The 22,052-nt window shown below is 34.4% G+C and overlaps 3 protein-coding genes and 1 non-coding gene across 4 annotated transcripts; 3 read left to right on the forward strand and 1 right to left on the reverse strand.

The window, feature by feature from the left end:
- Nucleotides 1-2,726: 2,726 nt before the first annotated feature.
- On the forward strand, nucleotides 2,727-16,939 carry LOC147410429 (putative germin-like protein 2-2). The gene is given in 5 exon segments (XM_086435371.1): nucleotides 2,727-5,733; nucleotides 11,094-11,240; nucleotides 15,832-16,038; nucleotides 16,041-16,190; nucleotides 16,193-16,939. Coding segments are annotated over 4 exon segments (555 nt in total). The 5' UTR covers nucleotides 2,727-5,733; nucleotides 11,094-11,227; the 3' UTR covers nucleotides 16,378-16,939.
- LOC147410430 (uncharacterized) lies at nucleotides 5,785-7,962 on the reverse strand. The gene has a single exon (XM_086433006.1). The coding sequence runs from the start codon at nucleotides 7,960-7,962 to the stop codon at nucleotides 5,785-5,787; it is 2,178 nt and encodes a 725-aa protein (XP_086289132.1).
- Nucleotides 7,460-7,566, forward strand: LOC147410431 (small nucleolar RNA R71). Its single transcript, XR_015182830.1, has one exon. It is a non-coding gene; the product is annotated as a small nucleolar RNA R71 (small nucleolar RNA).
- A 3,781-nt stretch (nucleotides 16,940-20,720) lies between the features above and the next one.
- On the forward strand, nucleotides 20,721-21,776 carry LOC147410432 (putative germin-like protein 2-1). The gene is made up of 2 exons (XM_086441164.1): nucleotides 20,721-20,921; nucleotides 21,045-21,776. The coding sequence occupies exons 1-2, from the start codon at nucleotides 20,801-20,803 to the stop codon at nucleotides 21,590-21,592; spliced, it is 669 nt and encodes a 222-aa protein (XP_086297290.1). The 5' UTR covers nucleotides 20,721-20,800; the 3' UTR covers nucleotides 21,593-21,776.
- The last annotated feature ends 276 nt before the right edge of the window (nucleotides 21,777-22,052 follow it).

Here is a 22,052-nt window from a genome sequence, read left to right on the forward strand (position 1 = left end):
GTCCCAAACATAATACTTGACATCATGCAAAAAAATTTTCTTTTGTTGAGAGCTTATCTCAGGAGGAAACACTTTGCTAACGATGAAGTTCACATAATCTGCATACCAAGGCAAGTTCTTTTGGTTACAAGCAAATAATTGTTCATCTGGGAAGGACTCATTGATCATAGTCTCATCATTAACTTTTCCCCCATTTTCTAATCTTGAGAGATGGTCCGCCACTTGGTTTTCAGTCCCCTTTTTGTCCCGAATCTCTAAGTCAAACTCTTGTAACAAGAGCACCCACCGGATAAGTCAAGGTTTTGCATCTTTCTTGGTAATTAAATACTTGATAACGACATGATCAGTAAAAACAATTACCTTTGTCCCGATGAGATATGCACGAAACTTATCAAATGCAAACACAACTGCTAGCAGCTCCTTCTCAGTGGTGGTATAATTCAACTGTGCATCATTTAATGTCTTGCTAGCATAATATATAGTATGAAAAATTCGATTTTTTCGTTGGCCTAGAACCGTGCCAACAGCAAAATCGCTAGCATCACACATAAGCTCAAACGGGAGATTCCAATCTGGGGCAACAATGATGGGTGCTGACACGAATCTAGATTTCAAGATCTGAAATGCCTTAAGATACTGTTCATCAAATTTGAGAATTACTTCTTTTTCTAACAAACTACAAAGCGATTTAGAGATCTTCGAGAAATCCTTAATAAAACGCCGGTAGAATCCAGCGTGCCCAAGAAAACTTTAAATACCCTTGACGGAAGATGGCGGTGGTAGTTTCTCAATAGTCTCAGTCTTTGCTCTATCTACCTCAATTCCCTTAATTGATACTCGATGGCCGAGAACAATTCCTTTTTGCACCATGAAATGGCATTTCTCTCAATTCAACACAAAATTCGTTTCTTCACATCTTTTGAGAACTAATGCCAAGTTATCCAAGCAAATATCAAAAGAATTACCAAATACCGAGAAGTCATCCATAAATACCTCTATAAAATGCTCCACCATGTCAGAAAAAATTGCCACCATACACCTTTGAAATGTTGCCGGTGCATTGCACAGTCCGGAAGGCATCCTTCGAAATGCAAAAAATTCGTAAGGACAGGTGAACGTTGTCTTCTCTTGATCTTCTGGTGCTATAGCAATCTGATTGTATCTTGAATATCCATCCAAGAAACAATAATAGGAGTGCCCCGCTAGTCTATCAAGCATCTGATCAATGAACGTCAAGGAAAAATGGTCTTTCCGAGTAGCTTTATTTAACTTCCGATAATCCATACAAACACGCCACCCAGTTATTGTCCTTGTTGGGATAAGCTCATTATTATCGTTCGTCACAACAGTCATTCCTCCCTTCTTCGGTATACATTGCACCGGACTAACCCATTGTAGACACCCCATTTTTTGCATCCGTCTGACTTGGCGATCTATCACCCAGTTGCTGTGGATTCCTAATGATGAGCAAAAAAAACTCGAAAGCTTGAGAGAAGCATACTTTGAATTCTCTTTTTCTTCTAATTTTATTCCTTTCTTCCTCCTTGCCACGCGACATAGAATTACGCACGCTTAGGATCGCTACAATTTACACTTGACTTAGCAAGTACGTACATTTAGACTCGCTACACATTTGGACAACTTAGAGACCTCGCTATACTAGGAAAACATAACCTTGAGATTTAGAAATAATCACGTTGCAATTAAAAGAAACTTCATTCCAAAATTCATCCAAATGGACAAAAATCGAAAAAATGACAAAAATACCCCTCATAAATTTCGGACCTCCGAAAGACTTCGAAAATACTTCCATTACACTCAGAGCATGATTTCGAGTCTAACGAGACCCAAATCGACGAAAACAAAGAAATTTATGAAAAGTCATAAAAATGACTGAAATACCCCTCGACCTTTAAAATCAACTTAGAGATCTCGATCCTTGGGAAAATATAAGAAAAATTAAAATCAAACTAAAAAATAAACAATTAAAACTTAAAATTTAATTCAAAATTAAACAATTAAAATCTAATTCAAAATTAAAAAATTAAAACTTAAAATTTAATTCAAAATTAAACAATTAAAATCTAATTGAAAATTAAAAAATGAAAAATTAAAATTGAACAATTAAAATCTAATTAAAAAAAAAAAAAATTAAAACTTAAAATTTAATTCAAAATTAAACAATTAAAATCCGATACAAAATTTAAACAATTAATTTGAAAACTTTAAACCAAAATTTAATCAACCCATCAATGTTTAAATAAAAATCCAAGCAATCGATAATATTTAAATCAAACTCTAATTGACCAATCAACATGTAAATTAAAAGCGAGCAACCAACCAAAAATAAAATTGACTAATCAACATTCAAATTAAATCAACCAATCAACTTGAAATTAAAATCCAAATCAACCAATCAACTTTCAAATTGAAATTAAAACAAATTAGCCAACAAATCAACCCAACCGATAAACTTAAACTAAAAACCTATGCGATGCGTGGGATCACCTCCTCTAAGAAACAAAAAAAATTAGAAGTAAAATCTCTACTTTCCTAGGTTCGGTTGACAAAGTTAGCAAGAATGAAAAATAAAATCAATACAAAAAAAAGAAACAAATAAAAGAAAGAGAAAAATAGAGGATCAAAAAATGGAAACATTTTCTCTATATAGAGGATGCGTACTATCAAGAAGAGGAGGTTTTTTTTTTGGGTTTTCCTGTTGATAGGAAAAAGAGGCTGATATTCTGGAGGGACAACACAAAAGAGGTCTAACGTTTTGGACAGAAAGAGCTACTTTCTTTCAGTCTTCTCTCATGTAACTCTCATAGGATAGCAATAAAAAAGAACCAAAAAAGAAAGAAGTAGGAAGAAGGAAAGCATAGAAGAGGTGTAAAAGTGGAAGGAACCTACCTCCTTCTCAGATTACAACAGCCCATCGTCCTCTTCAGTCCCATTACAGCAGCCAACCATTGTTCTCCCTTGTTCTCTCCATCACCCACCTTGACAGTCATCTTCATGATCCTCATTAACACCCAACCTTCATTCCATCCCTTCTTCATCCTCACGTCCCTGCAGCAACACCCTCTCTTTCCATAAAAAACAGCAACAACGTCTCTCTCTCCAGAACTTTTTTTTTCAGAAAAAGGGAGCAACTCATCAACTTCCTCCTTCCCTCTTTGACGCCTCCTTACAGCAGTGCTCACCTTCTTGCAACAGCCACCGCCCGGTTACTTCTCTACCCTCATGTTCTCACGTTTTACTCACAAATTCTCTGTCCCATTCAAACATCACAGCCCTTCCAGTGGCAATGTGGCCATCATTGCTCACGGTCTCTCTCTCACGTGCAGCATCTTATCATGGCTTCTCTCTCGTATTCAGCCATCACTCACATCCTTTCTCTCTCGTCCAACTACCATTCATAGACTCCCTCTCACATTCAGCCACCACCCATAGCTATTACAGTCCTTTTAGTGGCAACGCTACCATCCTCGTTCTATCACAGCCTCTCTCGCACGCCTACATCCCTGAACGCTCTCTATTCTCTGGACAGCAGACAAGAAAAAGGAATAAAAAAGAAGAAGAAGAAAAATCAATTTTTAATAGCAGCCATCATCTCAGCCTATTCTTGTATTCTTTGGCGTCTCACGGTATTTCGAGGCTTTTAAAGGGATCCCAACATCCAACGTTATTCGATTGAAGGCAAGTTTTCTATTTATTCACAATTTCATAGTTTTTTTATTTATTATTAAATCGACTTGCTGTTTTTTATTGGTGTGCATAGAAGTTTAATATCAATTTTTGAATAATAAGCACGTGAGTCGACTCGCTGACCTTTTGTGCACATGGGATTTTTAAAATCGATTTTTTTTAAATAATATGCATATGAATCAAGTCACTGATTTTTTGTGCACATTGGAGGTTTAAAATCATATTTTTTTATGAAATGAGCATCGAGTTAACTCGCTGATTTGTGTGTACATCGAAATTTCAAAATTGGTTTTTTAACAGAATTAATGTATGAGTCAACTCGCTGATTGGTATGTGCATGAGGAGCATTAAAATCGATTTCTTTTAAAATGTACATGTGAGTCAACTCACTGATTTTTGCACACATGAGGTTTAAAATTGATTTTTGGTAAAGCTGCCATGTGAGTTAACTCACTGATTTGTATGCACATATGAGTTTAAAATCAATTTTCTTTTTAATAATATTGCCACGTGAGTTAACTCGCTGATTTCTATGTACATTGGAATTTCAAAATTAATTTATCAACAAAATGGACATTGAGTTAACTCACCGATTTGCATGTGTGCATAGGAAATGGAAATCGATTTTTTTTCTGATAAAATTGACATGGGAGCCAATTCACTGATTTTTGGTGTGCATAGGAATTTCAAAATTGGATTTTTTTTTTTGATGAAATGGACATGTGAGTTGACTCACTGATTTTGGTGGACATTGGGAAGGGAAAACATATCTTATGTTTCAAAACAATGTCAACGAGTCAACTCGCTGATTTGTGTGCATGTGAAAAAAATGGGTTATTGAAAAGATCATAGCTTACTAATTTGGGAAAACCAATATTGACAATTCTCTAACTTGGAAATCTTTTTATAAAATTTTAATTGGGAACTCATCATATTTGGAAATTCCTATTTTGGGAAGTTTATTTCTAATTTGGGAAATTCTCATATTTTCATAAATTCCCAATTTAGGAAATTTTAAATTTTAAATTTAGATATTCTATGAGTTACCAAATTAGAAATTTCATGTTCACGATTTTCTAATTTAGAAATTTTTTATAAATTCTTATTTTAGTCTATTCAAAAAATATTGGTACATTTGGATTTGTAATAGGAATATCTTGCCATGTGAGCCTTGAAGCATGATCTAGAATTTAGGCCTTTTCAAATATTTTCATTTTTGTGCGGAATTCGAGAATCATATGATATTTGGGGAGTATTGGCCTTGGGATTCGTTTATCACATTTGATATAATTTGATGGTGATGGTGATGATGATTGGACCATAATCTTGACTTTAGTTTCTATCTGTGGACTGTAGGATAGTTTGGATCGTAGTAGAGACCGATCATCTCGATCGGGTGGGTTCGATGCCTTCCGAAACCCGTAATTTGACCCCTTACCCATTTCTCTGATCCGTGGACCGACCCGATCTATTTTGGAGTTATTTTGGTTCCTAGACCTAAACTAGGTGGCGACTCCTTATCTCCCATTTACCAATCGGACCCTTATTCACAATTTGGTGGAAAACGGGTCGAGGCGATTTCACCCATGAGCTATCAGAAATAGGATAAATTATGCCTGCATCAAGCCACTTGAGAATCTCCTTTTTCACTACTTCTTTCATAATTGGGTTAAGCTGACGTTGGTGTTCAATAGAGGGCTTATGATCATCCTCCATAAGAAATTTGTGCATGCAAATAGAATGACTAATCTCCTTAATATCTGTTATGGACCATCCCAACGTTTTCTTATACTCTCGCAACACCCTTAATAACTTATCTTCTTGTTCAGGCTCAAGAGAGGCAGAAATAATAACCGGCAAAGAGGATGATTCACCAAGGAAAGCATACCTCAAATGACTAGGAAGAGGCTTGAGTTCTAGTGATGGCGGTTCTTGAATTGAAGGCTTCGAATGAGAACCCAATGATGGCATGTCTAACAATTCAAACTTTGGCTTAGAACGAGTGAATTTTGGCGTAGCCTCCAAGTAATTCACCAACTCTAAACTATCCTCATTGTATGCATTAATTATTGCTATTTAATGCTGGTCAAATGGGGGTGTTTCTTCATGATTATGTCGAACACATGTGTCTACTACATCAATTCTATAACAATCTTCAGGCTCTTCAGTGGGGAACTTCATAGCTTTGAAAACATTATATTTCACCTCTTGATCTAGAACTCTCATAGTAAGCTCCCCTTTTTGCACATCAATAAGAGTTCTGCCTGTGGCTAAGAATGGTCTGCCAAGAATGATTGGAACATCCTTATCTTCCTCCATATCAAGAACAATAAAATCCACAGGGAATATAAATTTGTCAACCTTAACAAGTACATCTTCAATTTTTTCCCTTGGATATTTTAGTGATTTATCCGCTAACTGGAGTGTCACAGTAGTAGGCCATGCTTCTCCCAATCCCAATTTTTGAAATATAGACAATGGCATTAGATTAATACTAGCCCCCAAATCACACAAAACTCTACTAGAGAATTGGTTGCCTATTGTGCACGGTATAGTAACGCTCCCTGGATCCTTAAGCTTTGTTGGAAGTTTCTTTTGAATGATAGCATTGCACTCTTCAGTCAAACCCACTGTTTCAAATTCACTCAATCGTCTCTTTTTAGTCAAGATATATTTCAAAAACTTGGCATAACTTGGCATTTGCTCCAGAGCTTCAGCGAATAGGATATTAATACGCAATTTCTTGAATACATTCAAAAACTTTGCAAACTGCTCGTCATGTTTTTGTTTCTTGAAACGTTGAGGAAATGGTGGGGGTGAGTTGTAGGGAGTAATATTTTCTAAGCCCAATTTTTTATGCTCCTGGTTTGTAGCTTCTTTCTCTTGTTCACCCTTCTCTTTAGAAACTGTTTCTTCTGCCACTAAAACATTTGGTTCTTTTGGTTCCTTGACAACATCATTCAGTTCTTTTCCATTCCTCAATGTGATAGCCTTGCAGTGTTCCTTACCATCTCTTTTCGGATTAGTCTCTGTATTGCTAGGCAAGGTTCCTTGTGGACGGTTATTAATTGTTGAAGCCAGCTGACCCAACTGAATTTCTATATTTCGAATAGAAGTAGCTTGGCTTTGGAGTTGAGTTCTAGTCTCTGTCATGAACTGATTAGTATTTGTCATGAATTGATTAGTGTTGGTTCCCATCTGATGCATTAGATCTTCCAAAGAAGGCTTCTTTTCTCTAAGGGGAGCTTGAGGATGATAACTCGATTGAAACATGGGCTTTGTAGATGAAGAGGCCTCAACTTGATTATTGTTACTCCATGAGAAATTCAGATGATTTTTCCAGCTCGGATTGTAATAGTTAGAATATGGGTTATTCTGCCTACTACCAACAAAATTGAGAGACTCTGGATTATCAGGGTACATATCTCCTGAATGATTGTCTCCACAAACCTTGCATGTAATGGTAAGAGTTTGAATGGCATGAACTCCAAATGAATCAAATTTCTTAGATAACGATGCCACTTGAGATGTTAAAGCAGTAAGAACATCTAATTCATGCACTCCTGCTATTTTTCTTGGATTCATCCTCTCTGTATGGTGTTGGAAGTTGTTCGAGGCCATCTCTTCCAATAAATTATACCCATCCTCAAATGTCTTTGCCATAAGAGATCCACTTGCTACAGCATCAACAATAGTTCTAATAGATCCAACTAACCCATTGTAAAAAATTTGGATGATCAACCATTCCGGTAGAGCATGATGAGGACATTTTCGAAGTAAATCTTTGTACCTCTCCCAGGCTTCATAAAGAGATTCACTGTCCAACTGCACGAAAGTAGTGATATCATTCCTCAACTTTGCAGTTTTTGACGGTGGAAAATATTTAGCGAGGAACTTTTTCACCAAGTCATCCCAAGTGGTGATAGACTCTCTTGGTAATGAGTTCAACCAATTCTTCGCCATGTCCCTCAATGAGAACGGAAATAGTCGCAACCGGATGGCATCATCATCAACACCGTTATACTTGAAAGTAGCACATATCTCTAGAAAATTAGCTAAATGTGCATTGGGATCTTCGACATGTGAACCCCCAAACTGAAATGCTTGTATCATCTGAATAGTAGCCGGCTTGAGTTCAAAATTGTTGGCTTGTATCGTTGGATGACGAATATTAGTGTGAATCCCATCCACCAATGGAACAACATAGTCCTGCATAGACTTAGGACCTTCATTACCATTAGTTTGGTCGGCCATTGTATGGTGTTGAGAAGCTTCTCACTTATTCTTTCTATTTCTTCGACAAGTTTTCACAATCTCAAGATCGAAAGGAACAAGCTCCGAATTTCCCGTACTACGCATACACTAGCCAAATACCTACAAATTTTTTTTTTTTTTGGTCTAAAATCAAATATGATTGAATTAATATTAACAAAAAGATTAATAAATTAGTCCCCGGCAGCGGTGCTAAAAATTTGTTGTCTAATTTTACGCACGCAAATATACGTATCGAAACAAGTAATAAAGTGATAAGAAAGTATCGTTCCCACACAGACTAAATACCAATCTATTGCTAATTACCAATTTATCTCAATCTAATTTTATCCAAACAAAAGTAAAAATAGGATTTAAAACTAAACAAGAAAATAATGTAAATAATAAATTTGAAGTTTAAAATCAATGAGTGATGAAATCTAGGTTTATAATTTCCCCCAAACAATCCACTTGATTAAATTCTTCTTCCCTCTATGATAAATTAATCTACTATGATTGTCATCCAAGAACACTAAATTCTCTACAAGCCTCTTCCGATAGTCATGTAAAAATACCCTTTTAGACTAACTCCCTATATGCCTATGAGAATTAAATCAAGAAAAATTCATTAAGAATAAGTTCTCATAAGGAATGCACATGCAACCTGAGTATATTCCTATCTCAAATTAGCATATGTTAATCTATCTAGGTCATTAATACAAAATAACTCTGCCGATATTATTAAGGTTCACCAAATCAATTCAATCAATGATCAGTTAATCAATTCGCATTAAACATTGGATAGAATAAACAATCACATGTGGGATCATAGAAGAAAGAAAGAAAACTAATCAAATATCATGAATGGATTCCATTATAACCCTAGAATAGAAATTAGTTCTTCATTGAAAAGAAAAGAAAATCACAAAAGTATTCAGCCATTCTTAAAGATTACAAATATCTAAAGAAGAGATAAAGTTCAGAAAGATAAAATTCAAAAATCGAATCTCCAACTCTCGTCCTCCTTTTCGATCTTGTGCCTCCAATAAAAATTCAAAAACTTTTGTTCTAGAATAAGGGTTAAACTTTCCTATTTATAGGTACGGAGTTATTAGGGTTTAAGAGTCCCAAAATCCGTTTCTAATTTGGCCCCAAAAATTAACGTGTAAATCTGGAAACGTAAGCAGGCCATGGCCTCCCAATATATCATGCCGCGGCTTGTATTTTCATATTTCTCTTGTGCAATTCTTGAATTCCCACCGCGACCTCATTTTCTATCAAGCTGCGGCTTGAAGACTTTCTCTTAGCTTATATGCTTAGCTTCCTTCTTCCAAGAGAGAACTAAGTTGGATCTAGAATTTCTCCTAAACATATGCAAACATCCCAATGTTCCATATTGTTCCTAAACTGCAAAATAAGAATAAAAATCAAATAAAAACATAGAATCACCTAAAAAGTATAAAATAAACTAAACTTAACTAAAAACAACTAAAAGACTCTAAAATTAACAAAATATTATATTTAAAAGTGGTTAATTTATAGGTATAAAACCTACTCATCAGGACATATGTCAAAGAGGGATGTCAGAAAATCATTACACACACACATATACACATATAGGGGAATGCTCAAGGGACATAAGTAAAAACATATATAAAAACAAACATTTTCAAAACATGGGTTAGAAGTTTTAGATTGAGTTGATTTTTTTGCATTCTCACAAAAAATCAGCTCAATCTGAACCTTCTAACCCCATCAAAAGTGATTTAGAATGTGGATTGTCGAATTTTTATCAGTAATTTGTAAACCACTTTTGATGGATTTAAAAGTTTCAGATTGGGCTGATTTTTTGTGAGGATTATTTCTCATCTTCTTATCATAGAGGCCATCATTGCAAAAATTCAGCTCAATCCAAAACTTCTATCCCATATTTTGAAAAATGTTTGTTTTTATATATGTTTTTACTTATGTCCCTTGATTACTCCCCTATAGATAATCCTCACAAAAAAATCAGCCCAATCCGAATCTTCTAACCCCATCAAAAGTTATTTAGAATGTGGATCATCAAATTTTTACCAATAATTTGTAAATCACTTTTGATGGATTTAGAAGTTTCAGATTGGGCTGATATTTTGTGAGGATGATTTTCTCACATAGAGATCATCATCATAAAGAATCAACGCAATCAAAAACTTCTAGAAAAATACATTTTTTTGTATATGTTTTTACTTATGTCCCTTGATCACTCCCTTATATGTGTATGTGTGTGTAATGATTTTCTAACACCCGTCTTTGACATATGTCCCCATACGCTCTCCTCACAAAATTGTGGATCATTTGCTTCGGGATACGCATAACCATAAATCTTTGTCTAGTATATCCTGAGACAAATGACCTATGATTTTGTGATGGGGGCGCATGTCAGAGAGGGGCGTCATATTATCACAACTTTAAAAGTTATGAATTGGGCTATTTTTTTTGTGAGGAGGATCTCTATGGTGAAGAAATCATCTGAAAAAAAAAATTAGTCCAATCTAAAACTTCTAACCCCATCAAAAGTGATTTACAAATAACGGTAAAAAAATCGGCGGTTCACAATTTTATAGGTTAGAAGTTTTAGAATGAGTTGATTTTTTGTTAGGATGACCTTTTCGGTGAGGAGATCGTTTTCACAAAAAAATCAACCCATTTTGAAACTTGTAACTCCAATTTTACAAGGTGAAGAATTATGGACTATGAATTACTTGTAAACTACTTTCGATGGGGTTAGAAGTTTCAAAATGGGTTGATTTTGTGAAGATGATCTCCTCACTATTGCAATCAACCTTACAAAAAAAAAAAAAAAGCCCATTATGAAACTTCTAACCCCATATTTCCGAAACCTTTTGTCCCTTGAACGGTGTCTGTATATATATATGGACCAAAGGTCCATCCATCTCTATGGAACACATGCCAATGTGACACCAAAAACTACCATCAGGTGCCCTGTGTATGTAGAACATGAAATTTTATGAATTTCCAAAAAAATCAAATTGAAAAAAAATGATTTTTTCATTATTAGATTTAAATTTTAAATCTTGGAGTTCATCAGCTGTCCATTTTCAAACTCAAGCTCAAAAATGTGTTTGTTTCAGGATTTTGCTTTTTCAAACCTGATCTTGACCACAAATCAAGAGGGATGAGGTGCATTTGGACCAACGTGACATTCCACATGTCTCAAATGTGGACCTCGGTTAGGGGTGGCGATGGGTGAGGTTGTGTTGTGTTTATGTCATGTGGAGGTAAGGATATTATGAAATTTTTCTGTAGACACCCCATTTTTGCATCCGCCTGATTAATCAAGTCGTCGACCCGATCGCAAAGGTTCCCAATGATGGATGTCTATTCCAATGCTTCATTTTGTTACCAGATATGTTTCAGAAATCCGGATGAGGTATCTCGAACTGACAAAACTTAGAAACCACGCTACGCTAAGAAAATACGACCCCAGAAACATAGAATCATCATCTTGCAATAAAAAGAAGCTTCACGATAAAAATCACTAAATTACCAAAATACCCCTAACATCAAAACAACTCTAGAGCCTGCATTACGCTTAGGAAAACCCACTCAAACACATAAAACAATAAATCGAAACCAAGTAAACCACTTCGCCAATTTTCACAAAATTTGACAAAATTACGAAAATACCCCTCATAAAGTTCACGATCATTTCATACAAAAAACTTCATAAATGACAAAAGCCAACATTCCCATTGAATTCCTTACGAAAAATTGATTCCAAAACATCTTGGAACATTGAAAAACGACTTAAAACGTAAAAAATCCTCTCCGAGGGCAAAACGGTAATTTCACAATTTTTATAATTAAAAAATTCGAAATTAATAAATAAAACATTAAATAATTAAAGTGAAACATTAATGAAATTAATTTAAAAAGTTGAACCTAAAAAATCGATTAATTGGACTCTCAGGCAAAATTGTTGAGGGTTCGTGGGATATTTCTTTAAGGACCCCTCCATTTGGGGGTCCAAAGAATTAAAGATATAATAGAAAGGGGTTCTCCAAAAATTTAAAATCAATCAAGCAAGACTAAAGTCAAGATATTAAAGTCAATCAAATAAGACCAAAGTCAAAATAAAAGTAAATCAAGCAAGACAGAAGTCAAGGTCAATCAAGTGAGACTAAAGTCAAAATTAAAGTCAATCAAGCAAGACTGAAGTCAAAATTAAAGTCAATCTCATAAGACTAAAGTCAAAATCCTAAATTAAAACCCTAATCTAAACTAATCAAGTCAATCTCATAAGACTAAGGTCAAAACCCTAAATCCAAACCCTAATCTAAAACTAATCAAGTCAATCTCATAAGACTAAAGTCAAAACCCTAAAACCCTAAAGACTAAGTCAAAACCCAAATTGAAACCCTAATCAAACCCTAATGCTTCTAAAAACTTTATAAATATGAGCCTCCACACCCTATTTTCGTATCAAAAAAGAAACCCTAGAAAAAGTAGGTGAAGAAGCCTCCACAACCTCCCCAAAATCCTAATTTTGGAGCCCCAACTCCTTCCCTAACACCCCTACTCCGATTTTAGCCTAAAAAATACCTAGAAACCTTTCAAAAATACCCAAAAAATCCACCACAAATTCAAAGCATCCACATCCAAGAAGGAGACACCTTGCCTCGGAGATCAGAAATCAGATCCGGGAACAAAACAAAGCAAGGAGTACGGTACAAGGAACTATTTTTCAGATCTGAGGGAATAGTACTTTTGCAGATCGAAGGTAAGGTTTTTTTATTATTTTTTTAATCTAGATTTTATCATTAGCGATGTAGTTATATTGGGAATAAGTATAGACCGGCATTGGCCGGGCGGGGTTGGTGCCTAACACCTTCCAACCCCGTAACATGATCTCCGTATTCAGATTTCTCTATAGTAGATTAGTTCCTTTTTATCCATTTTAGAGTCAGTTTGGTTCCTAGACCACAATAACTAGGTGGCGACTCCCAAACCTCAAGGGTCAAAAGCGGATCTGCGCACCCCGCGGATCGAGGGCGTTTTCATTATCAAACTCAAACCCAACCCATTTATAAATAAGTATACTTGACCCAACCTATATATAACATGTTTAATAAAATTCTAATCGTTATTGAAAAAAATAAGTTACACTTCCAACCCCAAAAATAAAATACCATAACTAGAAATATTGTCACATAACCATAAACTACGTTTAATGGTAAAAATAACTTTCTTTTAATTCTTATTTTCAAACTTCATATAATTTTGTCCTTCACAACCATGTGGCATCAGATGATGTTTTTGGATGTCATAAGGTGATGTAGTCAGAAAACTTTCCTTACTAATTTACCAAGTGTTTTCATTATTATTAATATTAATATTATTTTTGGCTAAGCAAATAACATTTTGTTTTAATTTTATAAAATATAGAGGTTGTTTTAAGATATTTTTTAAATAATTAATGGTTAAGCTTTTAATTTAGGAGAGGAAAAATACTTTCCTCTAAATTTTATGAACTTCTAAATAAACAAAATTGAAGAAAGAAAAGGTAATAGCGTTGAAGAAGGAGGTTGTTAAATCTTTGAAAGAGAACGAAGAGAGGAGAGAGAGAGAGATAAACATCTCTCTCTGTTTGCTGATTTTCGTCCTCTTCTTTGTGGAGAAGAAGATAGAAAACAACAAAAACAGATTCTGCTAACAACACACCACGCAAATTTATTTTATTTTATTTTGTGATTTTTTTTTGTAATTTTTTTTCTTGGAATTCTCTCTTCATCACGAACAACATTAAAAAAGGCACTTTTTTTGTTTCTTAATGTATCACTCACAAATAATTATATGAGAAGAAGATGAAAATAAAAAAAATTGTTTTCTGTTAATGGCACACCACGCATAGAATTTTCTTTTTTTGCAATTCTTTTTTTCTGATTTTTTTTCTTGGAATTATCTCCTTATCATGAACAACATTAAAAAAGATAATTTTTTTTTTTTTTTTTTTGTTTCTTAGTGCATTACTTACAAATAATTTATTTTCAAAACTCGCCACCCATGCATAGTAACGTGCTAAAAAATTTTCATCCAAATTTTATTTTAAAAAAAAAGGTAAAATCCATGACACTCATCCCAATCACCATGATTCCATTCTCAATTTATATGTCAATTTGAATCTTTCATTGTTAAGGGTCATCAAAAAGTGCCTTTTAATTGGATCAAAAACAAAAATACAATACCCAAAATTCAAATAAACAATCCACAATCAAGTCACAAAAATAAAAATAAATAAATAAACAAATAAAATAAACCAAACTAAATAAATAAATGAAAAAAAATTAGGTCGATTTGGCAATGTTCCCATACTTGGGGCTTGTCAAGTTTGATCTTCAATAATCTCCAACGGAGTCGTCACTGAAAGCGCCCTTGATCTATGGGGTGAGTGGATCTGCTTTTGATTTTTGAGGTTTGGGAGTCGCCACCTACTTATTACGGTCTAAGAACCGAGCATTAACTCTAAAAGATATGGATCACGTTACGGGGTTGGAAGGTGTTAGGCACCAACCCCGCTCAGCAAACGTCGATTTTTATTATTCCCCAAAGTGATTACATTGCACAATAGATCAAAAAATAAATAATAATAATAAAAAATAAAAAGAAAATTACCTCGCAGATTACAATGATTCCCTCAGCACTAGCGGAGAGTATATTCGTATGTATTTCCTTGCTATTTGCCCGTCACCAGATCTAATTTCTGATATCTGAGTTGAGGTATTTTTTTTTTAGATCTGTGAGTTTTCTGATTTTTTTTTATGAATTTCAAGGTGTTTTAGAAGAGTTTTTAGATGTTTTTTGAGCTAAAGTTGGGATATGGATGCTAGGTAAGGAGTTAGGACTTCAAAATTTGGGTTTTAGAAAGGTTGGGGAGGCTTCTTGACCAACTTTTTCTAGGATTTTCTCTCGGATACAAAATTGGTTGTAGAGACCCCTATTTATAGATTTTTTTTAGGTGCTTTTTAGATAGAGTTAGTGTTTAATTAGAATTATTTTATATAGAGTTAATGTTTAATTAGAATTATTTTAGATAGTTTTAGAGTTTAATTAGAATTCTATTAGGGTTTTGACTTTGGTCTTATTAGATTGATTAGGGTTTTGACTTAAGTCTCACTTGATTGACATGATTTTAGGATTTTGACTTAAGTCTTACTTGATTGACTTTAATTTTAATTAGGATTTCACTTTACATTAATTAATGTTTTAATTATTAATTTCAGAATTTTTAATTATTAAAATTATAAAAAAATATCGTTTTGCCCTCGGAGAGGACTTTTTGCATTTTAAGTTATTAGTTTGTGTCATTTATGAAATTTTTTGTGCAAAATGGTTGTGAACTTTATGAGGGGTATTTTCATAATTTTATCGAATTTTCTGAAAATTGGAAATGGTTTATTTGGTTTTGATTTGTTGTTTTATGTGTTTGAAAGGATTTTCCTAAGCGTACAATTGGCTCTAGGGATGTTTTGATGTTAGGGGTATTTTGGTAATTTGATCACTTTTTAGTGATTTTTATTGTAAAGCTTCTTTTGTCTGAAAAATGATGATTTCTAGGCTTTTATGGTTATATTTTCTTAGTGTAGCATGGTTTCTAACGTTTTGTTAGTTTGAGATACCTCATCCGAATTTTTGAAACACATTTGGTAACCAAATAGAGCATTGGAATAAACATCCATCATTGAAAACCGTTGTAATCGGATTGACGAGTTGATTAATCAGGCGAGTGCAAAAATGGGGTGTCTACAGTTGGACTGTTGGAGAATTATTAACTGGACAATCACTTAATTTTCATTTAACTTTTATTTGCAGTGTTTGTAAATGGGAAGTTTTGCAAGGACCCCAAGTATGTTACAGCTAATGATTTCTTCCTTTCTGGGCTCAATATACCTGGAAACACGGCGAACAAAGTTGGGTCAAATGTCACGCAAGTTAATGTAGCCCAAATACCAGGACTCAACACCTTCGGCGCTTCCTTAGTTCACATAGACTACACACCCTTAGGTCTAAACCCACCCCACAACATCCCCGAGCCACCGAGATTCTAACAATCTTGGAGGGTACACTCTATGTCAGTTTCGTCACTTCCAACCTTGATAACCGTCTAATCACTAAGATTCTCAACAAGGGTGATGTGTTTGTGTTCCCCATTGGACTCATTCACTTCCAATTCATGTGGGTCACACTAACGCACTCGCCATTGCTGGACTAAGCAGCCAGAACCCGGGTGTCATAACTATTGCTAATGCGGTCTTCGGTTCGAAGCCACCCATCTCAGATGATGTTCTTGCCAAGGCTTTCCAAGTTGACAAGAAGGTGATTGATTATCTCCAAGCTCAGTTTTGGGTCAACAACTAGTACTACTAAATTGTTCAGATGAGCAGATTCTTTGTTAAATTATCAGTTTGACTACTTGTTTTACATATCCTAATGCAATAGAATCTGTTGTAGTAGTGTGTTACACACTGATATAAAATATCGAGTTTTTGGTACAAAAAGTGTCCCCTCTTATTATTTGATGGATGTGATCTACATGAAGAATCAAATTTATTGATCATTTTTAGCCATGTAAGATTTTAATAACCCATGAAGATCAAAAGTCGAACGACGAAAAGCACCCACTACGACAATCATGCATAGTCGGAGTAGTGGAGATGAGGAAGATGAAGATTAATTGAATGATATTGAAGAGTGCTTCTTGCTGTAATGGCACGAAAAGGAAGATCACAAGGGATGGTTCTAGGGAGGTCAACAGAGACCAATGGTTTTTTGGCAAGATAATTATTGACTACGGCCATTTCTACCCCATAAGAAATGCATGAAATGCCATGAACAGCGATCTTTAAAAAATGAAATCCAAATCAAGAATGAATTCTGTGTAATTATACAATCACCATGCTACAGTGGTGGCTTTTTATAGAAAATCCTATAATGAAAATTGGTCATATCTTGGTGCAACACAAAAGGATTTTTGTAAGATTCTACAATTTGTTAAATGTTCTCTTTATAACTCTTGCTTTTTATTTTCGTAGCATGAATTTTAACCAGGAAGGTATCATTATTAATAAGAAATGCATAACATGTTAATAAATTGAGCATAGCAGAGAGGAAGCACTAGGTGCAAAAGGGGTAAATTCTAAGTCAAGGTCTGTCAAATTTGGCTAAATCCAAGCAAATTCAACCAACCTTGGCTTTGAATTTACTCCATTTTTCACGCAGTGAAGATCTCTAGATTATTTAGTGGAAAGAATAGAACTAAAGATAAAATAGAAATAAATTATACATTTAAGAGTATTTCCAATAGGCAATAAACTAAAAGAGTGGATTGAGATGGCTTGAACATGTTCAACTACAGTCACCCAAGTCAGAGTTCAGAATAAGTTGGCAATGAAAAAATTCGTTACAATCTTGAAAAAATCAAACTAGGATTAGAGTGATGTAATTGTTTCTACAAGGTGGTGTTCTCATAGTATATCATCAAATTCCATATTAAACTACAATATGGAAAGAATAAATCTCATTATTCATATAATCCATATTCACACCAAGTAACCATGGGTCACTACATGAAAATTGGAAAATTCTACAGGAAAATTCGACGGGCCAAGGCCCCTGGAATTTAGAAACCAAAACTTGATGGTCAAGGACGTTTGTAATTTGTGATGTTCCATAGATTCGATGGCTTAAGGACGTCAAATTTCTCCCATCATCCATTAAATTGATGGTTTTGACCAGTCGAAAGAAAATAATTCGACAATGAAAAATTTGATGCCATGGTCTGTTGAATATGAACTTTTTTCACATTATGAGTCCAAGTTTTAGGATTCATCAACAAGTCAAAATCAATGTCATTCTTATAATGTAGTCCTTTCACAGGTAAAATGGTCACCACTATCAGCTTCATCAATGTTATCTTCTCTTACAAGTGTGTCAAGGTCATGTTTCCTTTTTTCTGAGTTAAACATAAAGAATTTGCGATTTAAACGTGAAGTTTGCGATATTGCGAAGTTTATACAATCCACAACTTATTTAAAAAACCATGATTAAATCGATGAAGGAAAAAGGCATGCTTCAATTGCAATATTTTCAGTAAGCCAGAGAATTCGGTGACTCTGTTCATCGAAAATTGATAATAATCCCAATTAGAAGAAATAGTTTAAGCATGTATGAGCTCACTTTCACTAGTGGAAGAGTTGACTATGAAGAGATATTATGGAGGAACATAATTTTGTTTCCTTATGCTTAGTAAAAAATATCTTTTACCTTTGTTTCTTCTTTTTTTTGTTGTTGTGATTTTCTGACTCCCCACTACTCTCTTGGCATGGCAGGTCCATAGAACAATAGAATTTTTCCTCGGGATATATGTAGTTGTGTATCCCGAGTAAAAAATTTTATGGCATATGCCACATCAGGAGAGTAGAGAGGGAATCCGTTTATCATCATCATCATCATCATTATTATTTTTATAAAATTTTTCTATATATAGTGGCCGCCTCTTAAAATGTAGTTTTGTGAGGCCGGCCCTCACATATATAAATCTCAGACTCCTTAATCATGTCTTCCATGTCCTCTGAGTGATCAAATCCAACAAGATCTTTATCACCTAGAGGGTATAGCTGTAAGGATGAGATCAATCGACCTAGGCTGATCAAATTCAATGATTTCAAAGGCCCACTTCTTGTTTTCATTGGAAAATCTTTATCAACTACCCTTCAACCACTCTAGGCACCATTTTTACTATTAAAACATAGTTACGCCTAAACTCGGAGTACAAGATTGACCTGCTGGTCTCACACCTTGATTGTAAAGACTAATGTCCATGTTATTATTATAATAATAATAATAATAATTATTATTATTATTATTATTTGTTTCGCACAAAGATTGTTCAACCAACAATGCAAAAAAATAAGGATTTATTCAACTAACCATATCATGGTTTCTTAGAGACTTAAGCACTCTTAATTAAAACAATGTTTGGCGACCATTAAACGAATATTCGTTATGGGTTTGTTCTAAAAGTGTCATCATCACCCTTAATTTAACAATATATTGATAAGTTGGTAACCTTCTTGTTTAAATTAAGATTTTTATTTAACTAAACATCCCTGTATTCAACTAATCAGGCATTCCAAGTCTTAGGATATGAGGCTGTTTAAGAATTTCAACTTCTTATCACATCAATGCCAACTCTGCTTTATCTTTTATCTGATGTGCCATGTTTAAAATTATTTGGAGTGATATGGTTAGGTATCATTTTTATATGGTCAGACACTTAAAAATTCATAATCTAAAATATTCCTAGAATACATTTCGATGTGCTGGACCACATAAGAAATGTGGAAGAAGCTAGTGCGTTTTGGAAGGGTCCCAAAAATTCTAGATTGTACCACATAAATATAGAATAATTTTAAAAATGCAAAATCCCACGGTTGAGATTTATTCTCAGGATAAGTATCTCCGAGATTTGTGTTACTAAGATACTCATAAATCTCAATCATTGGATTTTGCATTTAAAGGATTGGGATCATGTGCTTTTTTCGTGAGTCATTCTTAGGTGTCAATGGATCCCTATCCATTTTAAAGAGTGCTGCAGGAGCTTAAAGGAATCCTTTGACTTATCAAATGCAATAACAAGTACATTTATTATTGTTCGAGTCTCGAAAGGATTTTAGGGTGTGCTTTGGCAGCTCTTGAAAGTGTTCCCACTATAGATATTTTGCTCACAAAAAAGTCAATCCATGATTTCGAGATTACAATCACACCAAATCTAATGAGGGTAGTTTGTAATTCTATTAAATCCTATATTGACTTTTCTTTGTACACATTTTTTTTTTTTCTATTTGCACTATTGCTAAAATTAACATTTAATAACATGTGGGGAAAAAAATGGCTGATTTTATAAATACCTTCATTAAAGTGCTATTTTAATGTGCAATTTAATGGAAAAACTAACATAAACTTAAGAGGATGGTTTCTCTATATAAATTTTATCAGTTGTATTATGATATCGTTGGACATTATCTTTAATCATACATGTTTATTATGTAAGGACATTATCTTTAATCATACATGTTTATTATGTAAGTCAGAGGTTCAACCTCTTCCCCCCGCCGCACACACACAACGTATGGAATCATTATTATTGTTACCATCAGTGAGGCCTTAATGTAAATATTTGTGGTTTGTTGAATAAATCCTATTCCACCATTCAATTTTGTCCAGAACCACCTCTTATATTGTTGAAATGGAATTAATATTTATTTCATTAGCACAAACCATGTTCTAATGGATGGAATACATGTTATATTATTCACTATCTTGAGAATTCTCTTAAGTGGGGGAATGTATCTTTGAAATTACAGGGATAGTTACTCTTAGTAAACGTTGAAGGAGTTAATTAGCTCGAGTGTTGCGCTATATACTTCAAGGAAATTAGGTACTTGATCAAAGACTAAGAATATGCAACGTGGTGAAATGGGTATAGTTGTTGGAGAATGGACCTTTAATTTAAATAGATTAGTTCAATGTTTGAAATATTTAATCTTCAATTTACTGATTCAAAGACTTAATAACTTTTCCTACCTTCTACTTGGAAATTAAGGAAAAAATAAATGAGGCCATTTCAACAACTTCTCTCCATCTTTCTCTATAAATAGACATGGTTATAATGTTTGAATTATCAATCTTAAGAAGCAAAAACACTTGGAGAAGAGTTTGATCTCAAGGTTTTATCTTAGTAGTGCTTGTGTGAGAAAGGTTAACCAAAAAAAAAAAAAAAATGGGCTCTTACTTCTTTATAGTTTTTTTTATCTTTACTTTACTTTCCTCCTCCTCCTTTTCCTCTGACCCCAGTCCCCTACAAGACTTTTGTGTTGCCCTCGATGACTCTAAATCTGCTGGTACATTAATTCTCTCTCCATTCTCCTAAGTTTTTATTTTTTAATTTTTTAAATGATTAGTTAATTTGAGTAGGTTTATTATAGTTTACAATCTCTCAATGGTTCTTGATTTTTGAATTGCAGTGTTTGTGAATGGGAAGTTTTGCAAGGACCCCAAGCTTGTTACGGCTAATGATTTCTTCTTTTCTGGGCTCAATAGACCTGGAAACACTGTGAACAAAGTCGGGTCGAATGTCACTCAAGTTAATGTAGCCCAGATACCAGGGCTCAACACCTTTGGCGTCTCCTTAGTTCGCATAGACTTCGCACCCTTAGGTCTCAACCCACCACACACACATCCCCGAGCCACCGAGGTCCTAACAGTCTTGGAGGGTACACTCTACGTCGGTTTCGTCACTTCCAACCCCGATAACCGTCTTATCACTAAGGTTCTCAACAAGGGTGATGTGTTTGTGTTCCCCATTGGACTCATTCACTTCCAATTCAATGTGGGTCACGGTAATGCACTCGCTTTCGCTGGACTAAGCAGCCAGAACCCGGGTGTCATAACTATTGCTAATGCTGTCTTTGGTTCGAAGCCACCCATCTCAGATGATGTTCTTGCCAAGGCCTTCCAAGTTGACAAGAAGGTGATTGATTATCTCCAAGCTCAGTTTTGGGTCAACAACTAGAACTACTACTACTACTACTACTACTACTACTACTACTACTACATAGTTCACAGATTCTATGTTAAATAATCTGTTTGACTTGTTCTACTTAATCTGAATGCAATGGAATCTGTTGTAGTATGTTGCAAATGGATAAAATATGTCTAGTTTTTGGTACAATAAGTGTCTCTGTCTCCTCATACTTGATTTCTCGCCTATCTTCTTGTATGAAAAGCCAAGATAAAGCAAAAAAATGTGTCACGTCTTGTGAAGAATCAAATTGATTGATGATTTCTAGCCATAAAATTTGAATTCAATAACCCATCACCATGATCAAAGGTCGAGCAATGGAAAACACCCATTATTTAATGGACACAACATATGGTATTTATGAAAGTTGCAACAGGACGGTGAGTGGTTATCACAGTACATTTAAGTTTTTAAAAGTAGTGAATTGATTAGAGGACCCCGTCTGGGTCAC

This window comes from Akebia trifoliata, chromosome 1 (genome assembly GCF_017979445.1).
Source record: "Akebia trifoliata isolate Shusen 1 chromosome 1, ASM1797944v1, whole genome shotgun sequence".
Lineage (NCBI taxonomy): Eukaryota > Viridiplantae > Streptophyta > Magnoliopsida > Ranunculales > Lardizabalaceae > Akebia > Akebia trifoliata.

Coding starts and splice junctions, on each gene's coding strand:
- LOC147410432 (XM_086441164.1), top strand. CDS start 20,801: ATGGGCTCTTACTTCTTTATAGTTTTTTTTATCTTTACTTTACTTTCC. Junction 20,922..21,044: donor CGATGACTCTAAATCTGCTG/GTACATTAATTC, acceptor TTTGAATTGCAG/TGTTTGTGAATGGGAAGTTT.
- LOC147410430 (XM_086433006.1), bottom strand. CDS start 7,962: ATGGCCGACCAAACTAATGGTAATGAAGGTCCTAAGTCTATGCAGGAC.